Consider the following 27,591-nt stretch of genomic DNA (forward strand, 5'->3'; position numbering starts at 1 on the left):
AGTCCCTTTTGGCTGACCCCCAAGCCCATTGTTGTCTCAGAACAAGTTCCTCCGACTTGGGCAGATGCCATGGACTTGTTTTTCTCCCTGTGTTCTGCATCTCATACACACATACCCATGTTGCCAGGAAATGTTGGTGACGTGAGGTAGGTGGTTTCACACCTGCCTCTTCAGAGCTCCAATGTCTGGGAATATCTCAAGGTCTCAGAGGCTGTGTGTCTCAGATAGCCAAGGCTCATGTGACTGTGCCCTGGAAAAACTGTGCCTGACCTCAGTTTTTGACATACACAAATAAATTGAGAATGAAAATGGAGTCCAAAGTCATTTTACAGATGCGCAAACAGAGGCCCAGAGGGGAAGGGACTCGACTGTCTCATGACCACCACCCTTTACGGCCAGAGGGCTCTGCAGTATAGGCCGCTGCCTGCGACACCTCTGCCCAGCGCTCAGCTGGCTGACCAGTCCACCCAAGCATCTTCATGTCTCAGGAGGAAGTGCGACCCCAAAGTCACAGGCGAATGGAGTGAACTCCTACACTCACGCCCCCTCCCTTTCTTGAATCTTTACCACACCCTACTGCAGATCAATGGTCTGAGACTGCGGGTAGAGAAACTGGACCTGGGTCACTCGGGTTGGTGACCCTGCGGGTTCAAGTCGCGGCCACGCCTGGGGCGTGACCCACCCAGGGGCGTGGCGGGACCCCCGGAGAATCTGGGCATGCGCGGCCTGTGGGGGCGTGGTCCCTCTGGCGCCCGCAGAGAGCGTGCGCGGCGGCCTCGGACTTCGATTGGCTCCCACGGCCAGGGAGGCGGAGTCTGACTGCGGCGCTTCCTCCTACTGCCGCTTCCGAGGCGCAGCCCCAGGGGCGGGAACGCCTGCAGCAGCCCGGATACCGAGCGGTGGTAGGCTTAGGGGGCCCTGGAGCCGGAGCTGGGAGCCAGAGTCAGTGCTGAATCCTGGCCTGAGGCTGAGGGCTCTGCGACCCTGCGAGGTGAGAGCGCGGCCACTCCCTGGCTGGGCCCCCGCCCCGTCTTGGGGCTCGCGGTGCTCTGCCTGGACATTCTGGCTAGCGAATTTCGACCCTCCGCCCCTGTCACTGCCTTGACCCCTTTCACCAGTCCCGATCTCCAGTCAGCCGAAGGGCACGCTCCACCTCCAGCCTGCACAGTTGGTTTCTGCCAGGCAGGTTGTTCAGCCTTGTAGACCCAGGCTAAGACCCCTTCTCTTACTCGTGAAGAGCTGAAGGAGACCCTCACTCCCCACCTCTGGACCCCCAGTAACTGCTGCTTCTCTTTTCCTTTGCAGATGGACGGGCCAGAAGGCAATGCTGGTCAGCCTGGCCCAGCTGAGAGGTCCCACCGGAGCAGTGTGTCTTCAGTGGGAGCCCGAGGTGGGTCCTTGCTCTGCTCCTCTCTCTGCACCCTCCAGGAGATGTGGCTCTGCCTTGTCTTTTTACTAACCTTATGTTTTAAGATATCAGGTGTTTATGAGATGTGGCAAACTTAAACAGTCAGAGGCAGAGCACCTGGGCTTTGTGACTAGCTTAGTGATCCAGTTGGTACTGTCCTTGAATTCCTGCTCTCCTCATTTATAGAACAGGCAAGTCTCACCTGGTTGTGAAATTCGAGTGGGAACACATGAATGAAAAGTGACACCTTCACTTTCTTTGTTCCTTTTCTTTCTCACAAACAGCCTTTCAAAGGCAGGGGTCATTATCTTCCTTTTATAGGGAGAAAATTAGACCCTAGAGAGGTTAAATCACAGGCTTTTGGAAACCTTCAGGTGATCATGATCTTGAGCTTCTCTTCATTGCCTCTGTTTTCCCACCCTGTGAGTTAGAGCTGAACTTTTTCCCTCCCTGTAAGTTGGAGGTGCAGGAGATAATTTTTTGATCTCTCAAAGTAGCTGTAGAGACAGAAGAGACTGGGGATCCAAAAAGTACCTTCACAGTTGACTCTAAAGTATGCCCTTCCCTTTCACTGGCTTTCTTTATTTGATTCACAGCCAGTCTTTGAGGGAGGGATATTATCTCTGCTTTTGCAGATGGGTCAGCCAACACTCAAACTGACTAGCCAAAGTCAGCCAGTTAGCCCTAGAGAGCTGACAAGCACTGGAACCCTGGGGTGTGGGCCTCCAAGCTCAGTGTTCCTTTGCTGCCTGTGGTTCCAGGGATGGGAATTTGAATCTTGCTACCCTGCCAAGGGTCTCTCTTTGGCTTTATGCTCCCGATGGAAATCCCATAGCTTGTAACAAGGGAATGCTCAGCTCTTTGGGTTGTCCTTTCCTAGACTGCTTTTTTTTTTTTTTTTCCTCCCCTTTTGCAGCACTGAGGGCTGAACCCAGAGGCACTCTACCACCGAGCCACATCCTCAGCCCTTTTTAGTTTTTGAGACAGGGTCTCACTAAGTGGGTAAGGCTAGCCTTAAACTTGAGATCCTCTTGCCTTAATCTCCTGAGTCCCTGGGATTACAGGTGTGCACCACCACCACACCTGGCTCCCTAGCCTGCTTAAGGCTTTCCTGAAAGGCCACAGTACTGACCTCTGAGGCATGAAGAGTCCTGAGGAAGCAGAGACATAGAACTTTCTTTGTCTTGGGGTGGCCTTAGGAATCCTCATTCCCTTCCTAGGCAAGACTCATTCTCTCTTTAGTCCAGGCTAAGGAAACTGTGGGTCACCATCCCTCCTCACTCCCAGTCTCATAGGCTAACTGCTGTGACCTCAGGATGGGTTCAGCTTATGTGCATAGTTCCTCACCTGTGGAATGTTCTTCAGGGCAGAAATGCAGCAGTGCTTGGGGTTGCCAGAGAGCAGGAGGCAGGGGTTTATCATGGCCAGCTCTAAGTTAAGGTGAGGTAAGGCTGGTATCAAGGCCACAGTGCTGGGTTTCTGGGTGGTTTGAGGGTCTCATGGAAGTCCTGATAGACAGCACTCCTAACAGGGTCTTTTGGAAAGATTGTTGAGGCTCTGTTTCAGGAGTGTAGCCTGGGTCACCCCCAAGGGATGTAGGATTGTGAAGGGTGCCTGGTCAGCCAGGCTGTGGGCCTTAGCTGACCCTGCCTGGCTTCTATCACAGCTGCTGATGTACTGGTATACCTGGCCGATGACACAGTGGTGCCCCTGGCTGTGGAGAACCTGCCCTCACTCAGTGCCCACGAGCTGCACCGGGCAGTCCGCGAAGTCCTACAGCTCCCAGACATTGCCCTAGATGCCTTTGCACTCTGGCTTGTCTCCCCGCTGCTGGGTAAGGCTTGATGGTGAGCAGCCCTGGGCAGGAGGGTTGGAAGGGCACTGACTAGTGCTGCTTCGGGAACCTCTGGCTACTTACTACACATCAGGAGTGTGTCCTGGAGCTAGCTACCCTTTTGAGGATCCAGAGCCCTCGGGAGACTCCTGACTCCTTTATCCCCTCTTTTATTTGGCTGGTGGAAGAGGAAAGGCCTGAACCAGGACTCTGGGGGAGGGAGGGAAGGGCTTCCTGTTCACTGAGCACACCTTTTGTACCACAGCTAGGCCTCACTCTGAAAGCACAGTTTCACATCCTGTGGCCTAGACCTGTTCTGCAGTGAGGAATTTGAGGTCTCCCAAAACAGAGGTGTTGGTCCCTGGATTGTGTTCTGTTCCTTGGGGTTAGGGAAGGAAGTGAGGTGTAACCCAGGAAGCAGCTGCAGTAATGGTGTGGCCTTTGTCGAGGGTGGAAAGGACAGGAAGAGGAAGTACATGATTTCTCTGGACAGGGGTCTCAGCCCTGCCTGGTTTCTGACCCAATGGCTATACACATCCTGCCCTTTCATATTGGGACCCCAGGGTGGGGTGGAAGTGGGGCATTGGCCCTCCAGACCCTTACCCAGGAGTCCCTGGGTGAATAGGATCCCTGGACCTGCTACCTTGGACAGGAAGAAGGCCACAGGACAGAATGCCCCATGTCATCATCTGGTGCCAGGACCAGGCATGTTTCCTGAGCTTGAACATTCCCTTTGTTGTAGAGGAACAGGGTAGGGAGGTGCCTAGTCCCACAGAGAGGGTGAGCAGGATAGCCTGAGTCCAGCCCCAGGCTACCGCCTCTCCTGAAGCCACTGGGGTTTGTGCCTGTCCCCCAGAAGGAGCATCGCAGTGAGTTAAGTAGAAGAAAGGGAGCTCCCAGCACTTGCACCCCCACCCCCAGCCCCCGCCAGCTTCCTGCGCAGCTGCTGCTCTAGGGCTGCCGCCTACCCTCTTCCTGCTGACCCGTGTCTGGCCATTCCACACCCAGCCCAGCTACCCGCCTTTACCCTCAGAGTTTCTGGTCAGGACCGTGGGCCCCTTGACTGTATCTTTGGAAAGCTGGGGGTGGTGAGCCTGAGTGGGTATCCCGTGCCTGCCTTGGGAGGCTCCCAGTGCTGCTGCCAGGCAGATTGCTCCCCTCTCCACTTCCTTCACCCCCTCCCTCATCACATTCCTTTCCCCAGTGGCAAGAACTGAATGGGCTGCCTGTGTGGCCTGGCCCATCCAGGGGGAGAATGGCTGAGGCCACTGCGGAGTCAACACCCACCTTGTTCCCAGGCTGGTTTTGGAGGGTGAATGCTACACTTCAGCTTTGCCTCAGGCCCCAGAACATCTGAGCTCCCCCACAGCACACTGGTGAAACAGTAGCAGAGACCCCAGGGCTAGAGTTCCTGCAAGACAGGGATTGGGTACCGTCTGCAGGAGCCCCCTTGCACATTTTGGTAGAATTTGGCCTCCTAGATGCCACTGTTGTTGCATGGGGGCAGGGCTCCAGGGACTGTCAGTCTTATTTAGGTGACAGCCTCCAGGCATGAAGCCCATCTGGAAGTCTGAAACCATGGGGTTAGCATAGTCCTTTTCTGATAACGGGATCCTCTGAGCTTCCAGGACCTGTAGTGAAGACAGGAGGATGTCCCTGTCCCCAGGTCTCCCCTCCCCGCAGTGTGTCCAGTGGACCCCAGCTAGTGGGTTACTTTGTTTATTCCATAAGAGGGCACAGTGCTGCTGCCAGGGGTACAGCAGGGAACCAGACTGATGGAGTTCCTACCCGCAGTGAACTCAAAGTTGGTACTTTCAAGTTGAAAGTGTAGAGAAGAGAAGTTTGAAGAACAGAACTCTACTCCTGACTAACTCCTTTTTTTTTTTTTTTTTTAATATTTATTTTTCAGTTTTTGGTGGACACAACATCTTTATTTTTTATTTTTTTTATTGTTGGTTGTTTAAAACATTACATAGTTCTTGATATATCATATTTCACACTTTGATTCAAGTGGGTTATGAACTCCCATTTCTGACTAACTCCTTTTGGCCTTGGCAGTCCCCATCCCTCTGAAAATGATCTTTATGCCCTCGCAGCCCTGACATCCTGTGAGTCTCCAGATAGAGCAGGAGGAGGGACTGATCAGGCAGGAAGGTGGCAAGGGAGCACTTCCAGGAGGGAAGAAAAACGCAGCTGTTGAGGCAAATGGCATATTCTCCTGCTTGGAGTGTGTGTGGGGGGTGACATATGGGTGGAACTAAGGATCTAAGCAGGAAATGAGGACTGTGGAGCCTCTGGGAATCTGGATCCGAAATGATGGGGTAAGAAAGGACTGGAGAAGCTGGATGGAGGGTTAGATGGAAGAACCTGGAGACGGAGGCCAATTTAGAGGCTGTGGCTCCTATTTGAGATCAGGATCAGGGTTGGAGCTGGGTGAGGTGGCATGACCTGTAATCCCAGCTACTGGGGAGTCTGAGGCAAGAGGATTGCCAGTTTGAGGCCAGCCTGGGCAACTTAGCAAGACTCCGTCTCAAAATTTTAAGGAAGTTGGGCTAAGGGTTGTGGGTCAATGGTAGAGCGCTTGCCTAGCATGCCCTAGGCAATGTGTGAGGCATGTGTGAGCCATTGGGTTTGATCCTCGGCACTGCATAAAGACAAATAAATTGTGTCCATCTACAACTAAGAAATATTTTTAAAAAATTTTATGAAAGCAAAAACCTGGGGATGTAGCTCAGTGGTAGAGTTTAAACCCTTGGGTTTAATCCCTAGTACCTGAAAAAAAGAAAAAAGGAGAGATCTGGGTCCAGGTGGAAGTTCCAAAAGGTCCAAAGAATGGAAATGAGGACTCTTGGCACTAGGCTGCGGGGAGGGGGAGAAGAAGTCCCTGTGGGGCAGACGATAGAGGGCAGGTGAGTGACAGGTATTTTGCTACTCCCCCTCCTGCATCCTCAGCAGACACTTCAATTCACCTCTGAGTGAGCTTGGAACCCCTCACACCTCTCAAAGGGCAGGAGCCAGGTGGCACTCTGGCCTGTGAGCTGAGGATGTGCCACAGTCTGGCTGGGCACAATTCAGGAGCCACTTGTCAAAAGAAACGAACTTTATTTTTAGAACACACACACCACACCACACAGCTCCTCAGGAAAAACCCTCAGAGCCCAACTGCCACAAGCCTCTCCACCTCCCCCACTCCTCCTGCTCTTGAGGCTGATTGGCTGGGTCGCATAGGCAGAGCCAAAAAAAGTCCCCCAATGAGCAGCTCTGTGGTCTGAAAGGGCAGGGAAACAGCCCAATGAGCATCACCACAGAGGAGCCAATCAGTTGGCAGCTAGAAGTTTGCTGGGGCCGCTGTGAGCCAATCATCAGCTGGCAGCTGGAAGTTTGCTGGGGCCCCGTCGGCTGTGGCTCTCAACAAAGATGCTTGTTCCCTGGTCCGAGGGGCTGAATCTTGGGCTGATAGCACAGAGGTTGAGACGCTGTGAGTGTTCAATCATTGTGCCAGTCCATGTTGGGGCCCTGTGTGCACAGGATCTACTCCTATCCACGTGTCACTCACAGTCTAAAGCAGGCTGAGGCAGTGAGAGCTTGTCAGGTGGTGGAAAGTGCTGGAAAGGCAGGCAATGAGGGCACAGATAGAAGGTTTTGAGGAGCTGCTGCCTTAGTTAGGAGTCCAGGGCAGATGACCTTGAACTAAGATCTGAGTTGTCCAGTCATGTACAGATCTGGGAGACAGGAATCCAAGGCAAGAAGAGCAGCAAGTACAGATTGTCCCCAAGACAATCAGGCTAGGAGTGTTCAAGTGACTTAAGGCCTGTGTAGCAGGAGCAAGTGGAGGGGGCGAGGAGGGTAGCGAGGTGAGAGCCAGGCGGGAGCTGGGCGGCATCGTCTTGTGTGCCATGGAGGCAAAGGTGGAGCCTGGCAGTGGGGAGGCCCAGGCCCTGCCAAGGGCAGGGGAAGGCAGCTTCTCCGAACTTTGGGCCCTCATCTCCAGCCTCAGAGTCTGCTTCCTGGTAGTTCTGGGTCTCTCTGCATGGCCCCCCCAGCCCCTTCCATCCACCTCAGCCTGCCTGGGGCTGGAATGAGCAGGGGTCGGCTGTCTCTGAAGCCCAGTACTCTTTGTGACTCTGGACAAGTTGCTTAACCTCTCTGAGCCCTGTTTTCTCTGAGGATGAAATGGACAATAGAGTTATTAGGGTAAATGCATAAGAACCACTTGAATTGGTTCTGAACACTCTGTACCTACTCAGTTACTGATAGATGTGACTGTCCTTGTTGTTGCTGTGAGTGGGCAGTTATGATGGGGGTGGGTGGGCACCATCAGCCTGCTTCTGAGGCTGCATGGATGCCTCTCCTCTCATCCTGCAGAGGTACAGCTGAAGCCCAAGCACCAGCCCTACAAGGTGGGCCGTCAGTGGCCCGAGCTGCTACTGCGCTTCACTGACGCCCCAGACGACGACGTGGCCATGGGTCAGTGCTGCTTTGGGCAGGTGGAGTTGCCCTAGCTGAGGGCAGGCCCTGCATCTCCCCCAGGTTTGGGCAGCCACTCCTGATGGGAGAGCAGGTGCCTAGGGGAGGCTGAATAAGGGCAGCTGGGACGCTTATCGGGCGAGGTGGTGAACTGTGTAGCCCTGTCTCTCGGGGCCCTCGGCATGAGGGTTTCGTAGTCAAGGTGGGTGAGATTGGGAGCTGGGCCTGAGCCAGTCACAGGGAAGGGCAGCGCTGGGCGGAGCAGGGTGGCTGGCCAGTGACACTGCTTCCCTCCCCAGATGAGCCTTCCCTGCAATTCCGAAGGAACGTGTTCTTCCCAAAGCGGCGGGAGCTCCAGGTGAGGCGTGAGCCCTGGCAGAGTACCCAGTCCAGGCCGTGCCAGCTCCCCTTCTCCCTTCATGCCTTGCCCCAGCTGGCTGAGCAGTCCTCTGCCACACTGGCCCACAGATCCACGATACGGAGGTCCTGCGGCTGCTGTATGAAGAGGCCAAGGGCAACGTGCTGACTGCTCGATATCCGTGTGATGTGGAGGACTGCGAGGTGCTTGGCGCCCTGGTGTGCCGTGTGCAGCTCGGGCCCTACCAGCCTGGCCAGCCTGCTGCCTGCACCCTGAGGTGAGGGCAGGTAACTCAAGGCAGGGGCACCTGGTGGGGGAAGTTGCCCCTACTTATGAGTGGTCATCGGTCCTGCAAGGTGGGGCACAGTCCTGCAGTTTGGAGGCCTCAGTCCTATCACACATGCTCACTGTGTGGCCTTGGGTGAGTCGCTCCACCTCTCTGAACCCCCTTTCCCTCATCTGGGCAGAGGAAACCTGGGTGAAGTGCTGTCTAAGAAGACTTCATAGCCCAAGAGGCTCTAGGAAAATGTGAGGGCGGAGGCTGGCCTCTGGCTAAAGTCAGGAGGGAACTGGCCTTGTTCATTGAAGTCATAGCCAGGGACTAACCAATACTGATTCTCCAGTGGCCAGTAACAGTCCAGCTTAATTCCAAACCCAGGGAATGGAACCCCATTCCCCAGACACTCATCCAGCCAGCTGTGTGCTTCCCAACCTTCTCAGGGCTGCCTCTGCCATGTGATATGCAGGCCTTGGGGTGGGGGTGGGGGGGGCAAGGACTGAGTCTGCCCTGGCAGCACACCAGGCCACACTCTCCCCTCCACGGAGGATGCCGCTGAGGTTTAGAGATACTACCCTGTTTCAGTGGATGAGGCAGGAGAGAGGTGTTCAGGACAGGGACCCTGTGCTGGGCTGATGACTGGGGACTGGCAAGGACCACCCCAGTCTGAGTTGACCTGGAGGGCTATCAGCTGAGCTGGTCCAAGGCTGGTGGCTGTGGGGCCCAGGCCCTTGTAGTAGGCACATCTGTTCCTCTTGTAAGTGACAACAAACCCAGCTCAAACTGTTGGCACACCTGAGCCCTTGCTCAGGTCACATTCTAGTATGGTCAAGGAGACTGGCCGAGCCCAGTGCCAGGGCTCAGCTGGACCCAGCCCCGTTCTCACTCTCCTTGCCTAGCCTTCGTCCTCCTGCCCCTGCCAGCTCAGGCACACTCATGCCGTGGGCCCAGTGGTAACTTGCCCTTCCCTTGTGTGACCAGAGCCCTTGGACTCATTCTGGTGACTAGTGAGTTGGTCCCAGGTCCACCCAAAGGAAGCATTATGACGTGAGCAACCAAGGTCCTTCCATGAGTCCCACCACAAACCCAACAAACCACATGAGCTGAGAGCAAGAAAGGCTTTCTCATGGCAAGTGGGAGCTGTTCCTGAATGAAGGGGTGTAAGGGGACAGGTGACAAAATGTCCATAGCAGCCCTCTGGGGTCCCCTCCTCATGCCTGCTGGGCCTGGGCCTCCTGAGCCAACATAGGTTCCTTCCCTCTGCCCTTCTGCTGGAGCATCTGCCGCTGCCCTCATGGCCTGGGGTATTTGGGGCTCCAGAATCCTCAACAAGACCCCTCTGCTCTGGTGAAGATGGCAGCACAGTGAGATCTTTTAGCACTGACCTCAGCCTGGGCCCATGCCTGCGTCCCAGCCTTCTGTGTTCGTTGGGATTTGTGTCCGTGTTTCGTATATAGGGAAGATAGAGCCCTGGAGCCTCATAGACTGAGAGTTCTGACCTTAGTTTATTGGAACAGCCAGTCTATGGCCCCCAGAATCCTTGGGTAGCCTAAGATGCAGAAGTAACTGCATTTATGTCGAGATCCTTTCCTGCTTTGTGTGCGTGTGTGATGGGGCGCCCTATTGTTCATGAACCTGATTCTAGGCTGGTGTTTTGGCATCTTTATCTGGCAGAAGAAAGCATGGAAAGCATCAGGCCTCTTGCACACGTTTTTGGTTAGAAAAGCTCCCAGTTCAGAAATGCCAGTCGTCCTTCCTTGTGACACAGACATTGCTCTGAAACCCTCCTGCCGATCTGGTTCCCGATGGGGTCTGCTCTGGCTCTCTTCTTGGGTCCCAGCCTTCCTTCGTCCCTTCCTGCACACCTCGGTGCCTCCCAACTTCCTGTACTCACCTGACCCTGCGTGTCAGCAAGCCCCTCGCAGGACCCACTGGGACACCCTCCACAGAGCCTAGCACACCATGGTGCTCTCACTAGTGTATCTCCTCTCCTGGGGTGAGAATGGGCCTGGTGGACCCTGAGTCTGTCCCCTCTGCCAGCTTGGTGGTGTTTCCTTGGGTCTCCTGGGTGGGGAGCTGGTGCTGAGGGGGAGGCAGGCAGGGCCTGCCGTGTAGAGGCTCTCCACAGCGTGGATGGTGCCACAGACTGGGACAGGACTCAAGGGACAGGCACGTGTCCAGGGCTTCTGCTTGTGGCTACATGGGCTGGCTCCTAGAGCAGTAGGAAAGAGCAGGATCAGAGTGGATGAGACCTGGGCTGCCCTCGGGGGGCTCCCACTCCAATCCTGAGCCTGGGCCTGGAGTCTTACGTGTTTAGGGTGGCGGTAACTATCACTGATGCCCGTGGTGGCAGTACCGTCCTCATTCTGCAGATGAAGCAGCACAAAGCAGGGAAGATACCTCTTGCCAGTTGTGCAGCTGGTCAAGGCAGAGGCAGGTCCAACTCCAGAACCTGTCCTGTGGAGGGGCAGATCTGCCCCCCCGCTATGGCTGTGCCTACCTGGGCCTCTTACCCAGTGCCTGGCTTGGAGGTCACTTCCTCTGGTCACCCTGTTTTTCTTACAGGGGAGAGTGCCCCACCTGCACCACCCCTCCTGGCCAGGATGGGTTGGCCATTGAGCCAGGCTCAGCAGGCCCTGGCTGAAATGGAACAGTGGGGTTCCCTCTAGCAGTCCATGTCCAGGGCAGGGGAGAGCCCTGGTGAGCACATATGCCCTGTGGGTCCCCAACCAGGCACCAACCAAGCCCTTCCTTTCCCCCTGGGTGTGGCACCCACACCCTGAAGTCCTTGGTACCTCTGGTAGAGCCACCAGCACCCACTTCCTTCCTCCACAGAGAGAAGCTGGACTCCTTCCTCCCTGCCCATCTCTGCAAACGGGGCCACGGCTTCTTTGCTGCCTTCCGGGGCCGCAGTGCCAAGTCTGGGACAGGCGAGCAGGGCTTGCTGAACGCCTACCGCCAGGTGAAGGAAGCAGTCGGCAGCAGCGACAGCGGGCAGGAGGCCGCCCTGGGCTCCCACTACCGTGCCTACCTCCTCAAGTGCCACGAGCTGCCCTTCTATGGGTGAGCAGCCTCGGCCCTGGCGCCCCTGCTCACAGCCCGGCAGGCTGGTCCAGGCAGCTGCCCGTGAGCCCCCGGAGCTCCAGCTGCTCCGTCCTTCCTGTGAAGCGCTGTCTTGGCATGAGCGCTGGGCCTAAGCCGGGTACCTGTGCTCCCCCCTCCTGTCCCAGGCCAGGACACCTGGATGGCTCTCCCCCACTTGCCATGGTCACTTAGTCACTGACCTGGCCGAGCACCCGCACTCAGCTCTCTGGCTCACCCAGTCAACGTATCACAAATAGCTGCCACGCACCTACTGCATGCTGGGCACTCTGCACTGAAGGGACCTCACAAGCCAAAGGCCCTGTGATCCCAGCCTAGTGAAGCTCATGTGCGAGGCGGGGGGGAGAGGGGATCACCTGCAGGCAGGCATGGCAGCCAGGCGAGTAGAGGAGGGTGTGGCAGTGACCCACAGGCTTGGCACAGGCCCAGTGGTAATGACAGAGACCTGAGACAGACATAGTCAGGTCGGGAGGGTCCCTAGAGACCAAGCGCCGCATGCTGTAGTGCTGCAGCTTCAAGTCCTGTGCTTCACTGTTGGGCTCGCCCTCATTGTTGAGGCTGATGATGGACATCAGCCTAGCTGAAGTGGGACAGGTGGAAGAGGGAGGAGGGCTTGGCAACCAGTGCCACTGGCTTCCACAGTTGTTTTTTTTTTTTTTTTTTTCCCTCTCACTGTGTGTTGGGGATGGAACCCAGGGCCTTGTGCATGCTAGCTAGGCAAGCACTCTATAGCTCTACTACTGAGCTACACTTTACTTTTTAGGTACTGGGGATTGAACCCTGAGGCTCTTTATGGCTGAATCACATCCCTAGCACTTTTTATTTTGTATTTTGAGACAGGGTCTCACTAAGTTGCTTAGGGTTTTGCTAAGTTACTGAGGCTGGCCTCAAACCTGTCTTCCTGCCTCAGCCTCCTGAGTTGCTGGGACTACAGACGTGTACCACTATGCCCAGCTCCCTTCTCAGCCTTTTTGTTTCTTTCTTTGTCTGGTTTTTTGTTTTGCCTTGTTTTGGGTGGTGCTTGGGATCGAACCTAGGGCCTCACAAATGTTAGGCTATTTCTCTAACACCCCTTCTCAAGTCTTTTTTTTTTTTAATATTTATTTTTTAGTTGGATACAATATCCTTTTTTATTATTTATTATTTATACGTGGTGCTGAGCATCGAACCCAGGCCTCCCACATGTTAGGAGCCAGAACCCCGCCTGCCCCCTTCTCAGTCTTAAGCCTAGAAAGTTGTTCCCGGGGCAGCCTTCACCTTCTCTTTTGTCCCAGCAGGTCCTTGCTGCTCAAGCATCTTTGTCCTGGACAGTGGGCAGCAGGGCTCTGTGGCTACTTCTAGTGACCTTAGCCTTGACCCCCAGGCCAAGTCCCAGGCTCCAGCCATTCCTGAGCGCAGCTTGCTTTGTCCCCCTTCCTGGGTTTGTGCTCTCTTGTCTCTTCTGCCCTGTGCCACCCAGTCCCTTATGTCCTGCACTGCTGGCTTACATGCCACCACCCCCATGAAACCTCCCCTCACCCTGCTCAGTTCTTCCTCCTCCAGGGCAGGCTTCTGTTTAACCCAAACAGATTAAGCCATCTTAGAGCACAGAGCGGTCCTCCCCAGTGTGCCAAGTGCTGGAAGGAGCGGCTGACCCCTGTCTCCTCCCCAGCTGTGCCTTCTTCCATGGCCAGATTGACAAGCCAGCCCAGGGCTTCTTACACCGGGGCGGACGCAAGTCAGTAACTGTGGCCATCAGTCTGGAAGGCGTGCATGTCATCGACAGCAGGGAGAAGGTACAGCCTCCAGTTCCCTGGGGTGGGACCTTAGGCCACCTCTGTGGGTCAGAAGGGAGTGAGGGTCTTGCCCAGGCATTCCTAGTTCCCCTGGGCCTATTACAGTGAGTGGACTGTGCCTCCCGCTGTGTCCCTGGAGGCCTGCTTCCTCAGGTCTGCTCTGGGTCAGCTTCTCTGCCTCAGGTACTGGGCTGCAAGGTGGCCAGAGCGGGGAGGAAGCTGCATCAGGGATCTTCCCTTTGAGCTTAGGAAGTCAGGGTGCCTGGCTGCTCTGCTTGGCCAGTGGTGGAGTTCAGCTGCTGGCGTTCCAGAAAGACCCTACGGCTGGGAGCCCAGGGGGGCGCCCAAGGCCCGCTGTTCCCTTTCTACGACCAGGTCATTCCCTGGTGGTAGCTTGCCTTTGTCTGCCAGTGTAGGCATCTGTGCCAACGGCTCTCCCTGTGCAGTGACAGCTTCCCTGCACTTGGGCACAAGTACCCTCCCAAACTGGCTGAAGAATTTTGACTGACATCCCTTTGTCCCCAGCAAGGACTCCAGCCCTTCCTGGCCGGCTGGTCTCATGGCAGAGACTTCCCTGTCCCACTGCCTCCTCCCCGAGGTGACTCAGCAGTCAGGGCCCTTGCCCCACAGGTGGGAGCCTGAGGAATAAGGTTCTCGGCCTCCCTGGACCCCAGCCCCCAGGAGCTTGATAGAAGCCGGCTCCTCTCCTTAGAGAAACACATGGAGGAATTTAGACAGCCTTAGAGAGACAAGCACCTCAGCAGGAGTCCCCTCCTGGCTGAGGCTGAGTGGGACAGGGTTGGGTGGCCACTGCCAGGTGAGCAAGCCTCGCTCTCTCCCCTTCCCCAGCACGTCCTGCTGGGCCTCAGCTTCCAGGAGCTGTCCTGGGACCACACCTCCCCGGAGGAAGAGGAGCCTGTGTTGTGGCTGGAGTTCGATGGGGACAGTGAGGGTGTGCCTGTCAACAAGCTGCTCAGGATCTACTCCAAGCAGGTAAGTGGGGAGCATGTAGTGGTGTCACCCCGTAGGGCAGACTCTGCTGGGCTGGGGCTGGCAGGGGAGGACTGCCCTGCAGCTCTCCCAGCCCGAGGTGGTAGCAGTGGCAGCTGCCCTTGGAGCAGCTGTTCCTTGAGGCTTTTGCAGTTCCGCATGAGCAGCTGCACCATCTCCTCCTGTGCTCAAGGCCCCATGAGGTCAGCGCTGTGGCTACTCCAGGTCTCAGATGAGGAGCACAGACATTAAGGTTCAGCCTTCAGCGAGCTTCTGTATGTGGCCTGTCCATGTACCCAGCAAACCTTTGGCCCCAACCTCCATTCCCCTGCGCCTCCTCCTACCCTGGTTGTTGGAGCCCTTGAAGGGTTGTTCTTGCTCCTCCTCTCCTCTCTTGGCACGTAGATGAGTTCAGGGACTCCCATCTTTAAAAGCACATGTCCTCTCCCGCAGGTGGCATCATAGGTCTTACCAAGAGGTGGGAAATAACCAGTGTCCCAACGGGGTGGATGGGTCAACCAGTTGTGCTCCACCCTTCAATGTAATGGATGCAGCCTTCCGAGGCTGGTTCTCTGCACTGAGGAGCATGATTCTGAGGCTCTTCCATACACTTGGTTCTCTTTGGGGGAGGGGGTGGTGGTGGGATGGAACCCAGTGCCTCCAGCCATGCTAAGCAAGCAAATGCCCTAACACTGCCCACCCCCCGTTCATTCCCCTTATTCTCAAGTGGGTTTCCATTGTCCGAAGTACAGCAGTTCACCCTCTCACCCACTGGGGAGTGTTTGGGTTCCCAGTTTTTTGCTTTTATTGGTAAAGCTACTCCAAACATTTATGTATAGGTCTCTATGTGGGCATAGGTCTCCTTTTGTATAAAAACCTGAGAGTGAGATTTCTGGGTTGTGTGATAAACACGATTAACTTTAGAACCTCCCAGAGTGGGTTCAGTGCCACATGCCTGTAATCTCTGCAGTTTGGGAGGCTGAGACAAGAGGATTACAAGTTCAAAGCCAGTACTAGCAATTTAACAAGGTCCTAAGTTACCTAGTGAGACCCTATCTGAAAATAAAAAAAGAGCTGGGGATGTGGCTCAGTGGTTAGGCACCCCCGTGTTCCCAGGTACAAGAAAACAAGTTAGTGGATTTCAGATTTTCACAAAATCATGCTCAACCTACAGTTAAGTCTTGAAATTTTAGAACTTTGATTTGTTTGTTTTTGCTTTTTCAAAGTTGTTTTGGGACCAGCCATGGTGGTGTACACCTGTAATCACCAACTTGGAACGCTGAGGCAGGAGGATCACAACTCGACAAGACCCTGTCTCAAAAAAAAAAAAAAAAAAATTAAAAGGACTAAGGATGTAGTTCAGCGGTCAAGCACTCCTGTGTTTAATCCCCAGTACGAAAACAAATTTATTTTGGCTATTTTAGTTCCTTTGCAATTTCAATATGAATTTTATTTTATTTTATTTTTTTAGTTGTTGATTGACCTTTATTTATTTACTTATTTGTGGTGCTGAGGATCAAACCCAGTGCCTCGCATGTGCTAGGCTGAGCCACAGCCCCAGCCTATTTATTTATTTTTAAATTGGGGATTGGGATATAGCTCAGTTGGTAGAGTGCTTGCCTCACATGCACAAGGTGCTTGGTTCAATCCCCAGCACCGCACACACACACACACACACACACACACACACACACTTGTTGTAAATAGACAGAATGTCTTTGTTTTATTTTTGTGTTATGTGGTGTTGAGGATTGTACCCAGGGCCTCACACATGCTAGGCAAGCGCTCTATCACTGAGCCATGGCCCCAGCCCTCCATATGAATTTTAGAATCAGCATGCTGATTTCTGCCCTTCTCCTCCCCCCCCCCCCAAAGAATACACTACCCAGGATTTGTTTTTGTTTTTTGGTACTGGGAATTGATCCCAAGAATCTACCAATGAGCTACATCTCTAGTTCTTTTAATTCTTATTTTTAAACAGGATCTTAATAAGTTGCCTTGAACTTGGGATCCTCCTGCCCCAGCCTCTCAAGTAGCTGGGCACCACCTGGATTTTGATTAAGATTGCATTGGCAACTTTGGACTGACTGGCTTCAGTCCACTCATTTCTACTTTGGGATGGGGGGGTTCTGAGGATGGAACCCTGGGCCTCATGTGTGCTAGGCAAGTGCTGTACCACTGAGCCACACCCCCAGCCCCCACTTATTTCTGTATCTCCTCCATTTAATTGTCTTTGGTTTCTTTCATTAGCATTTTGTTAGCTTTATGCCCTTTTCTTTTCCATTTTTTGCCCTCTGCTCTGTGTCTGGTGGTACTCTTGCCATTTTGATTTTCAGTCATTCGCTGCGACACATGGACGGCAGCCATGTATTCTGCAGCCTTGTTCAACTCACTCACCTAGTCTGGTAGTTTTCCTGCAGGCCATTATATTGTTTGTGAATGGGGACAGTTAGAGTTGTCACCTTCTGATTTGTCTGCCTGTCGCTTGTCCTGCCTGGTGTTCACAGACTGAGTGGACATCCCAACCTGCCCTTGTCTGTGGGAAGGCCTGGTTTTTCCCAATGTGAGAGCGGCCTTAGCTGTGGGCTCCTCCTAGTCCCTTCATGGGGCCGAGGAGCCTGCATGCTGGTCATCCCCAGGGCCTGGAGAGTGCAGTTCTGTGAAGGGGTGTTGTGAATGGGGGTTGCATTGTGACCCCCCCAAGCATTAAGCTCTGCCTTAGCTCTTGTTCCAAGGAGCTTAGGGTGCTCCTCATTGTGTTTGCAGTTCATGTAGGACTGTCCCCCCCAGCTGCCACCTGTGCACAAGCCCACTGCCCACTCTTGGACAGTGAGAGAAGAAGGCCCCTGTGGACATGCCCAGAGGGCAGTGTGGAAACTAGGCCTCAGCTGCTGCTCTTCCTCTCGGGCCAGGGAACTGCCCACTCTCCCACTCCTCCCAAGGGCACGCTGTGCTGTTGCTGAGGCCTCAGGCCATGCTGGGGATAGTTGGGCTGGACCAGTACAGGGACTATCAGCAGGTACCCAGCCCATCTCCACAATCAGTTCTAGGTCCTGGGGGCCTCTCCTCGGAAGCACAAAAGCTTGACTCCCCCTGCCATTTCCCAGTCCCTGAAGCAACACCTGGCTCACAGTAGATGCTCAAAGGGGTACCACCCTTGGACAGCCTTCTGTCTGTGACACCCTGAGAAACCGAAGTCTCTGTATTGTGCCCAGCTATGGCTGCAGACATCTGGCTACCTCACCTTTTATGTCAATGTGCATTCTGTTTTTAAATCTATTAAAAGATGTCACTTTTGAAGAATGTGCTCAGAGGGAGCCACCCCCACCAGTGACAACACCCCACTTCCCCAGGCCTGCAGGTGCTCCCAGCCAGCACACAGTGGCTTTCTATAGCCCCCTCCCTTCCTCACCCTCTCTGGAGCTGCTGAGTTTCTGGAAGCCCAGCCGGGCTTCTCCTCCTGCTCCAGCCCACACAGGCAGCCTTCCCAGGCTGTGCCTTCTGACTGGAATGTTCTTTGTTTTCCACATCACCTCCCAGACCAGGGGACACTGCCTCAGCCTCCTGAGTCACTGGGATTACAGGTGTGTGTCACCATGCCCAGTGCACCCGGCCTCACCTCTGGAGTCTTCATGTGGGACACCTCTCCTGCCCCCTGGTCCCCAGAGCACCCACTGCAGCCCTCCTTCCTGCCTTGGGAATGGTGTGGTTCCTGAGTCCTCCCACCTCCTCACCACTGCCCCCACCCTCCAAGAGGGCAGGGCCTTGGGTCTGTATATCTGATGTCACTTAGCCATGGCCACGGCAAGGCTGGGCCACAGGCCTCACGCTGGCCCTGCTCTCCTCTCCCAGGCTGAGCTGATGAGTGGCCTCATTGAGTACTGCATCGAGCTGAACCTGGCCTCAGAGCCTGCTGCTCCCCAGGAAAGCACATCCAGTCCCCGCTCAGCTGCGGGGCCCTCACCATCTCCCACTCAGCGCCCCAAGCTGCGGAGGCAGGGCAGCGTGGTGTGCAGCCGGATCCAGCATCTCTCCACCATTGACTACGTGGAGGACGGTGAGCCACCCATCACATCCACACTCACGCATGCCCCAGGGATTCCATGGGTGGAAGGCTGTGGAGCCATGGGTTAGCCTGCGTGCACTGCCACACCTAGGTTCTTTGTACATCTTTTTTTTTTTTTTTTTTTTAAGAGAGAGAGAGAATTCCAACATTTATTTTTTTTTTTTTTTAGTTTTCGGTGGGCACAACATCTTTGTATGTGGTGCTGAGGATCGAACCCGGGCCGCACGCATGCCAGGCGAGCACGCTACCACTTGAGCCACATCCCCAGCCCGTTCTTTGTACATCTTGGTAGCATTTAAATTTCTTTCTTTTTTTTTTTTTTGTTTTTTTTTGTTACTGGGATTGAACTCGGGCACTCGACCACTGAGCCACATCCCCAGCCCTATTTTGTATTTTTCTTTTAGAGACAGGGTCTCACTGAGTTGCTTAGCATACTACCATTGCTAAGGCTGGCTTTGAACTTGGGATCCTCCTGACTCAGTCTCCCCAGCCACTGGGATTACAGGTGGGCACCACCATGACCAGTCCCAGCCCTTGTTTTATGTTATTTATTTATTTATTTATTTTTAGAGAGAGAGAGAGAGAGAGAGAGAGAGAATCTTTTTTTGTAGATGGACACAACACAATGCCTTTATTTTTATGTGGTGCTGAGGATCGAACCCAGGTCCTGCGTGTGCTAGGCGAGCACTCTACCGCTGAGCCACAATCCCAGCCCCCCTTGTTTTTTGAGAAAAGTTCTAAGTTGCTTAGGGCCGTGCTAAATTGCTGAGGCGGCTTTGAACTCGGATCATCCTGCCTCAGCCTCCTGAGTTGCTGGGATTTCAGGTGTGCATCACCATGCCCAGTGCATTTAAATTTTTTAATGTGAAGCCAGGCATAGTGGTGCACACCTTAATCCCAGCATTTTAGGAGGCAGGAGGCCAGCTTCAGCAATTTAGGGAGACCCTGTCCCAAAATAAAATTAAAAGGGCTGGGGACATAGCTCAGTGGCAGAGTGCCCCTAGGTTCAATCCTTAGCACCATAAATTTTTTTTTTTTTTAACCAGCAAGCATGTTATTTTGGTCTTATTTCTAGCCGGTTGTCATAGACAACTTACCTATAACTGATTTCTTCCTTGGATTCTGAACTGTCTCCTAAGAGTAAATTCCTGGGAGTGGACTTACTGGGTCCGAGGGTATGCAGGGTAAGACCTTGGATACCTGCCACCTTCCAGGGAGGCTGTGCCCATCCGTGCCCTCCCATCAGAGACAGCAGCCCTCTCCACCTTCACCCACACTGGCCATGTCTGCCTTGGAGAGAACTCTTGGTGTCTGAGTACCAGTGAAATCGGAGCATTTTCATGCACCTGTACACATGTATATTTCCTTCATGAATGACCGTTCATTTCTTTTGCCCATTTTTGTTCTGTTGCTTTTTTTTTTAAACGTCTTGAGATCAGTGGACCCTGGGCTCTGACTCCAGCCCTGCAAAAACAAAACAGTGAACATCTTACACAAATAGGGGACGTGTAACAACTAGATTTTGATGTTATTGTTAACGAAAGCTCACACTTCATTCTGATTTCCTTGGTTTTTGCCTAATGGCCTTCTGTCCCAGGGTCCTAGCCAAGAGACATCACAATTAGTTGTCCCATCTCCTTAGGCTTCTCTTGGCTGTGACAGTTTCTCAGACTTTCCTTATTTGGTGACCCCAACTGTGTCATACCAGTTGAGTCTTTGGTAGAAAGCCTGTGCTGGGGTGATCTGTCACCTCGGCTCGTGAGTTCTGGGGGAGGAGGACCACAGAGGCCAGTGCCGTCTGTATCGCTATCAGAGGTGCCCACGGTCTGCGTGTGGCTAGCCATCGACCTTGATCGCCTAGCTTGACTTCAGTAACTTGAGAGAATTCTTTGTTTCCTGGGTTTGCCTTTAGTCACTTGTGTCCGTGGCAGGAATTTGGCTTCTTTGGTCAGTTGAAAAGGTTTAGGGCAGGTTCCTTGGACAGCTCTGCTGGTCCATGATAAAGCACAGGGCCACTGCCTGGGATTTGGAGCCACGTGTCCCCCCTCATCCTGTTACCTGTGGTAGAGCTGGAGGGTGGATGGGTCTAAAGTGGGTGCTCAGTCCAGACAGGCCCCGAGAGAGCCGTCCACTGGAGACAGACACGGCTTCCTGGGGCCTCAGCACGTGCCTCTGGTTTCCCCATAGGCAAGGGCATCAAGCGCGTGAAGCCAAGGCGCACCACATCCTTCTTCAGCCGGCAGCTCTCCACGAGCCAGGGCAGCTACACCGTGGTGCAGCCCACCGACAGCCCGGAGCAGGGCTGAGGGCAGCCGTCCTCCCAGGCCAGGGCCAGGCCGCATCGTCTCCAGAGCTGAGCGTGTGGCGGAAGCCGCCTTGGCCATTCAGGGCTTGCTGTGCTTCAGACTGTGGAGAAGTGGTTTCTGTGCCTGGGATCGTACTGGACTGCAGCGCTGGCCAGCGGCCTCCTGCAGGTTCCTATGACAACCTGCCTCCCTTGCCTGGAACTCTGGGCTCAGCTGCTGTCTCAGGACCACCTGATGGGGCCCCAGCTGCCCCCTCATACCCCAGACACACCTTCATGCCCATCTCAAGGTGGACAGTGTCCTCTGCTCTGAAAGTACTGCTGGCAGCTTTGAGGGCCGAGGATCAGGGCTGGACCTGCAGGTTCAGTGTGCCTTTGATTTTCCCCTGGACTTGGGTGACCATGTCTGGCGTTCCTTCTGCAGCATTCCACCCACACCACAGGGTGCGCTGGCACTCCGAGGAAGGTGGGAGGGCCTCCTGGGACTGGACCATGCCGAAGAAGGTGAGGTCCCCCTGGCACCCCTGCCTGGCTGAATGGGACTGGCAGGGTGCGCCCTGCACTCAGGTGACCCTGTGGGCACACAGGATACTAAGCAGAAGAAAAGTGCCTTTTTGTTAGTCTTTAATGTCACTGCTGGGAAGTGGCTGGCTTGTCCAGCAAGCCCACCAGACCCACACTCCACACTGGGAAAATCTCCTGAAAGCCCTCTGTCACTCTCCTAGGCCCAAGCCGTTCCCCCACCCCGGGGCCAGGCATCTGCAGCAGGTGGGGTCCCCCTCCCCTGCTTTGGTGAAGCCTGTGAACCTTGACGGCACCAGGAGGCGCCCTCTGCTCCTCAGAGCTGAGAGTGCCTTCAGCAATGTTGGGGGTTCCCTGGGGGACAGTCCCTACAGGAGACCTGCTAGCTGGTCTCTTCCCCTCCAAGGACGTTGACAAGGGGACTTCAATACAGGTGCTGCCTGCTGTCCCAGTTTTGTCCTCCTGGCAACAGTGGCTTTGTGATGGGAATTATCTGGAAAGAGCCAGGCTCTAAGGGAGGGCTTTCCGGGCCCTTGGGCTTGTCTGTGGTCTGTGGGTCTCAGTGCCAGGAGAGCAGGCCTGGGTGGCACAGGGCTTGCTCTGCAGTCCCTTCCCAGGGGGGAGCGGGGAAGTGCACACCTCTCGTGCTACAAAAATGAGATCCGCTAACCTCCCTTGGTAGCTTGTGAGGCCCCAGATGTTTCAAGGCGGTTCTGCCTCCCACAGCAGGGACATTATTGTCATAGTGAGTAAGTGGAGAGAGGAGGCCCGGGAAGCTTCTTCAGCCTCTTGGGGTGTCCCTGCTTCGGGACAGCATGAGCTAGTGTGTCCTGCTGCCCCTCCTGGAGTCATGTGACCTCTTGGAGCTGCCAGCTGTCCCTCAGCTCCAGCCCTCTGGTCACTTGGGGCCCACTGACTGTCACTGCACTGTATTCTTATCTGATGGCCGAGGGGCGTGGCCGGTGTGCATCCGGGTGCAAACACTGCATGTTTCCCTTCAGCCTTTCTCATTTCCTAAGCATCCATTGTGCCTTAACCTTCTCTGCTTGCCCTTTGGGACAAAGCAGTATTCTACTAAATGTCCTCCGAATGTCCTCATTCTTTTGTATCATGTGACTTATTAATAAACCCATTTCTAGCAAACTTTGGAGTGATTTATGAAATACTGAGGGTGTGTTATTGTAGCTTGGGACTTGATTGCCCGCTGCCTGATGGGTCTTTACTAAGTACATGTCAAGCCCTCAGGGCCGCCCCACCAGCCCTGGTGGTCCACTGGCGCCCCCAGGGAAGGGGGATTCAGGTGAGCTCTGCAGAGTCCCATACCCTGCCTTGGGCTCCTTGTACCCTGTGCCTAGCCAGAGATCATTTGTTCCCCTGAGATCCTGTTAGCACCCAGTTTGGAGGGCAGGGACAGTGTCACACCCACCCTGGAGCACAGTGGGCCTTGCAGGGGTCTGCCACAGCAGTGACACAGGCCTTGACACAGGCTCCTCCAACAAGGAGGGATCCTAGAGATGGGGGGGGGGGGGCACATGCTCCCACAGCAGTGTGGTTCTCGGTCTCAGAACCACACTGTCACTGGACATCCCTGACAGTGAATGGTGCCTTGTGCACTGTGTGGCCTCTGCCTGATGCAGACAGCAGGATGCCATGACCACAGGGACTGCATGAGGCTCTGAGTTGGGTCTGTTTCTTGAATTTTCAGTTGGAAATAATAATAGTGCCCACCTCGAAGGGTTGTCGGGCACTTTAGTGCTGGCACGGGTGGGCGGGCAGCAGGGGTCAACTCTTTCACATTTCAGTTCTGTGGGAGGCTGGGAGGGAAAAGAGGGCCATAGGAGCAGCCCAGGCCAGTGGTAACATGGTGTATGACCCCAGATCTGCTGTGTCCCACCCCCAGTGTCAGTTTCCTGTCACTTCTGTGAATAATCACCACAGTCTTAATGGCTTACACTAGGACATCCAGGATCTCACTCTTCTGCAGGTGAGAAATTCAGCATGGAATTCATGAGGGACTGGACTGACTCCCGAGGCTTCAGAAAACAGTCTTGGCCAGCTCCTGAGGCCATTTTATTTCTTGGGTGCTGGCCCCTTTCTCATTAGCCCTCAAGGTTAATGACAGCTGAGTCCTCACATCACACATGTTAAACATCTACCCTCATATGTCTTCCTCCAACTGTTCTGGTCCCTCTTCAGCCTGTAAGGACCCTGTGATGACATAGGATCAATTTAAATAATCCAAGATAATCCTCCTGTTGAAGTCAGCTGATACCTGCTGTAGTGGCACATACCTATAATCCTAGCTACTCTGGAGGCTGAGGCAGGAGGACCACAGGTTAGAGGCCAGCCTCAGTAACTTAGACTCTATCTCAAAAAGGACTGGAGATATAGTTCAGTAGTAAAGCACCCCTGGATTCCTGGGTTTGATCCCCAGTGCTGGGGTGAAAAAAAAAAAAAAAAAAAGGTATGTATGAGGCCCCACAAGTCCTGGCTTGGCCTCTGCCTAGTAAATACACTGAATCCATTTGTTTCTAGAACAGACTTGCCTTCTCCTGCCTGGGAACCTTTGCTCAAGTAGGCTCCTCTCTCTTGAATGTCCAGGTGTCCTCTTCTTCCCTCCCTGCCTTGGCTTCCTAGCGCACCCCAGCCCACAGCCCCTTACCCTCCCCAAAACCTGAACCTGTCAGGCTGGACCCCTGTCCGCCCTCCATGCTTGCAGGGCCAAGACCCTGTTCATTGTCTCACAGCCTCACTGCTGTGTGGCCTTGGGTGAGTCATATCACCTTCCTGGGACTCCTTTTCTCATCTCTAAGATGGGAGCAGTCGTCCTAGCTGCTTCCCCATTGCCGTGTGTGCAGGGCGACGGGAAGTGCTCAGGAGGAATGATGGTTCCCCTCCCCAAAATGTCATTCCATTCCCAGCTTCCCTAGTTTCCTAGGGCTGCCCTCATAAAGTCCCACTCACTGGGTGGCTCAACAGGACAGAAATTAAGTCACAGTTCCAGAGGTCAGAATCCCCTAAGCAAGATGCTAGGTAGAGGTGACCTGTGTGGGTTGGTGCTGGAGCACTTGCCTAGCATGTGTGAGGCTCTGGATCCCATCCCCAGCACCCCCTCCCCAAAGAGGTGTGGACTGGGGCCTCTTCAGTTCCTGGTCCCCTTCCTGGGCTTGTGTAGTCTCTGCTTTTGAGGTCACAAGGCATTTGGGGGGTTGCGAGGAGGGGATTGAACTCAGGAGCACTACCACCAAGCTACATCCTCAGCCCTTGTTAGTTTTTATTTTGAGAGAGCCTCACTAAGTCGCCCAGGCCGGCCTGGGCCTTGCAATCCTCCTGCCTCAGCCTCCTGTCCTGAGTTACAGGAGTGTGCCCCCAAGCCCAAGCCCTGCTGGCTGTGTTTCCCCTGTGTTCCTACTTGCATCTACACACATGCAGCACATGACAGAGGAGCAGGCCACACCCAACACAAGACAACCAGGAACAGTAATGGACAAGGAGAGGGTTGGGGATGAAAGAAGCTTCCTGGAGAAGCCTGCCAGGCTCAGCAAGATAGAGGTAAAGGCCCAAACCTAGAGGGCTTTAGGAAAGCCTGGGCTGTGACCTTGGAGCCTGACACTGACAGCCTGACTCAGGGGAGGAGCAGACCCCGGGACAGACTCACTACTTGTCCTTCTCCTTGGCAGGGAAGCTTCGGAGCCAACGGGCACTTCCCTGCTCCAGTACATCCCGTATCTCAGAGAAGGCTGCCAGTTTACCCAATGTATTTATTTATTTATTTTAAAAATATTTATTCTTCAGTTTTAGGTGGACACAATATCTTTATTTTACATTTATGTGGTGCTGAGAGGATCAAACCCAGTGCCTGTGCACTTTACCACTGAGCCCCAGCCCCCAGTTTACCCAATTTAACCCAGAATGGTCGTGCAGGGTGGACCTGGGTCCCAGACCTTTAGTCTCTTTTTTTTTTTTTTTGGTGTGTGCAGGGCTGGGGATTGAACCCAGGGCCTTGTGCATGTGAGGCAGCACTTTACCAACTGAGTTACAACCCCAGCTCTAGAACTTTAGTACTCTTAAGTAGCAAGTCTTAAGTTGTTTGGTTTTTTGTTTGTTTGTTTGTTTGTTTGTTTTAAAGAGAGAGTGAGTGAGAGAGAGAGAATTTTAATATTTATTTTATTTATTTTTTTTTAGTTTTCGGCGGACACAACATCATTGTTTGTATGTGGTGCTGAGGATCGAACCCGGGCCGCACGCATGCCAGGCGAGCGCGCTACCGCTTGAGCCACATCCCCAGCCCCTTTTTTGTTTTGTTTTTTTTAACCAGGGATTGAACCCCAGAGTGCTTAACCACTGAGCCACATCCCCTTTTATTTTTTGAGACAAGTTCTCCCTAAGTTGCTTAGAGCCTCGCTAAATTGCTGAAACTGGCTTTGAACTTGCCATCCTCCTGCCTCAGCTTCCTGAACAACTAGGCTTATAGGCCTGCGCAGAGACCCTGTTCCTCTTTAACTCAAGGGGCTGACATTGTGGGGTCAAGCACACCCCTGGTCGTGGCCTGCTTGTGCTGCTCTGACTGCAACCAGCAGGGGGCGGCTGAGCCCGCCCTTTCCTTCTGCTTGGCTGCAGAGGGCACAAGCCTGGCACCGCCCTGCTCAGTCAGGCTGCCTGGAACCATGGTCCTACCTGGTACAGAATCTGAAAGCGCTGCCCACCAATTCCCCAACCACAGCAGGTCCCTGACTTCTGACCTTCCAGAACCCTCCTCCTGCCATTGGGTCCATGAGGGGGGCAGGGGTCCTGGCCCTCCAAGAACACCAGATAAGAGGCTTCCTTGGGTGTCCACCATGAGTTTTCCAAAGATCAGGAGCCATGTTCTAGAAATAGATTCCACTTTGGAATTTTTTTGTTTGTTTTCCGTGAAATGGCAACTTAGTCAAAATATTTAAAGTCAGAACCATTTGGGGAAACCGGGGAGGTGGGCTGGGCACACCCTGGCGCCAGTCATCTCCCTCCTTTTCCACCCAGTGCCCACAGGAGCTGCTACCCCCAGGGGCCTCCCCAACAGGCCCTGTCCTCCCTCACAGCTGTCCTCTCAGCACCTTCCATCCCCCACACATACTAAGCTATTTTAAACTTCCACCTATTTCTTTCTCTCTCTTTGGTGGCCTTGAGAATGTTAGGCTAGCGTTCTACCACTGAGCTACACTCCCAGCCTGCATTTTAAATGATTTCACATAAATATAACTTACAACAGGGACTTTTCTAGACTTCTATGTCCCCTGCCATGCAACCTTAATTATTTGGTGGGGTTGGCAGTACTGCTGATACTCTGAGCCAGTGAGCACAGGCCTCCCACACAATGTCAAGGTCAGCAGCCCCACAGTGTTCCCACTTTACCCCCAGAACTCTGTCCCCAAGGAAAGACTTACTCACAGGCTGTGCCCAGTTAGACCAATGGGGGGGCAGAAAGGATCCTGAAGAGAGGTTCAAGGACAGTCCACTGCTCCAGTGGGGTCACTGTTAGGGCAGTTAGGTCCTGGCCTAAAGGTTCCTATCAAGAGTCACCTATGTGGAAGCCAGGACTGCCAGGGGTCATGGAAAAGGGAGAGGTTTTCTTGGGGGCTTTGCAAACCTAGAGGTGGGAGCTGGCAGGATGTCCTGGGGCACCCTCCTGGGATTCCTGGTGGGTGGTTTGGGGAGGAGGCTGGAAAGGGAGGACACAGTCCAATGTGGGTGGTATAGAAAAGTTGGGACTTGCTGGGCTCGGTGGTACTGTCCTATATCTCAGGTTTTCAGGAAGTCGAGGAGGAGGATCATAAGTTCAAGGTCAGCCTGAGCAATTTAATGAGATCCTGCCTTAAAATGCAATTTTGAAATGGTGCTGGGGAGTGAACCACAGCACTCCTGGGTTCAATCCCCAGGACCAAAAAAAAAAAAAAAAATTGCTTCTCCATAAAGTCTAAAGAAGAAGCCCCCTTCAGATCTGCCCCCTCAGTAGCCAAGAAAGGGTCTCGGGAACCAGGTGCCCACAGGTAAGACAGTCAAATGCCAACACGGGGTGATACCTGTAATTCCAGCGACTCTGAAGGCCAAGGCAGGAGGATTGCAAGCTTGAGGCCATCTTGGGCAATTCAATGAGGCCTTGTCTCAAAATTAAAAAGGCTGGAGATTAGCTCAGTGGCAGAGTGCCTCGGGTTCAATCCCCAGTACCCTGGGGGGGTGGGGGGGAGGCGGCAGACAGGCCAGTCCATCCAGTCTGCTTTGCAAAGGACAAGAGCTTCTGCCTCCATCTGATGCCCTCTCCCTCAATACCTTCTGCCACCAGTGAAGAGAGACTGCCCTGAGTCCCCCTGGCCACCCATGTGTTCTCAGTTCCCATGCTGCCCTGTTCCTTCTTCTGTGCCTTTGCATTTATGGAGCACAGGTGACCTGGAAACAGCCTCCTGCCTTCAGTCACTCTACAAATATTTATCTGGAGCCTTGCAGTGGTCAG

General features: G+C 54.0%; 1 protein-coding gene across 2 annotated transcripts; it reads left to right on the top strand.

The window, feature by feature from the left end:
* The first annotated feature begins 837 nt into the window (after positions 1 to 837).
* On the top strand, positions 838 to 22,247 carry Frmd8 (FERM domain containing 8). Of its 2 annotated transcripts, XM_076847551.2 has the most exons (12): positions 838 to 991; positions 1,306 to 1,390; positions 3,075 to 3,242; positions 7,608 to 7,709; positions 8,009 to 8,067; positions 8,178 to 8,344; positions 11,180 to 11,407; positions 13,098 to 13,221; positions 14,071 to 14,214; positions 18,064 to 18,268; positions 18,447 to 18,565; positions 20,465 to 20,492. In XM_076847551.2, the coding sequence occupies exons 2-11, from the start codon at positions 1,306 to 1,308 to the stop codon at positions 18,530 to 18,532; spliced, it is 1,368 nt and encodes a 455-aa protein (XP_076703666.2). In that variant the 5' UTR covers positions 838 to 991; the 3' UTR covers positions 18,533 to 18,565; positions 20,465 to 20,492. The 2 variants fall into 2 exon arrangements, with proteins under 2 accessions (XP_076703666.2, XP_076703665.2); XM_076847550.2 differs by lacking the exon at positions 18,447 to 18,565 and having other exon boundaries at positions 20,465 to 22,247.
* Positions 22,248 to 27,591: the final 5,344 nt, after the last annotated feature.

This window comes from Callospermophilus lateralis, chromosome 2 (assembly GCF_048772815.1).
Source record: "Callospermophilus lateralis isolate mCalLat2 chromosome 2, mCalLat2.hap1, whole genome shotgun sequence".
NCBI classification, from domain to species: domain Eukaryota; kingdom Metazoa; phylum Chordata; class Mammalia; order Rodentia; family Sciuridae; genus Callospermophilus; species Callospermophilus lateralis.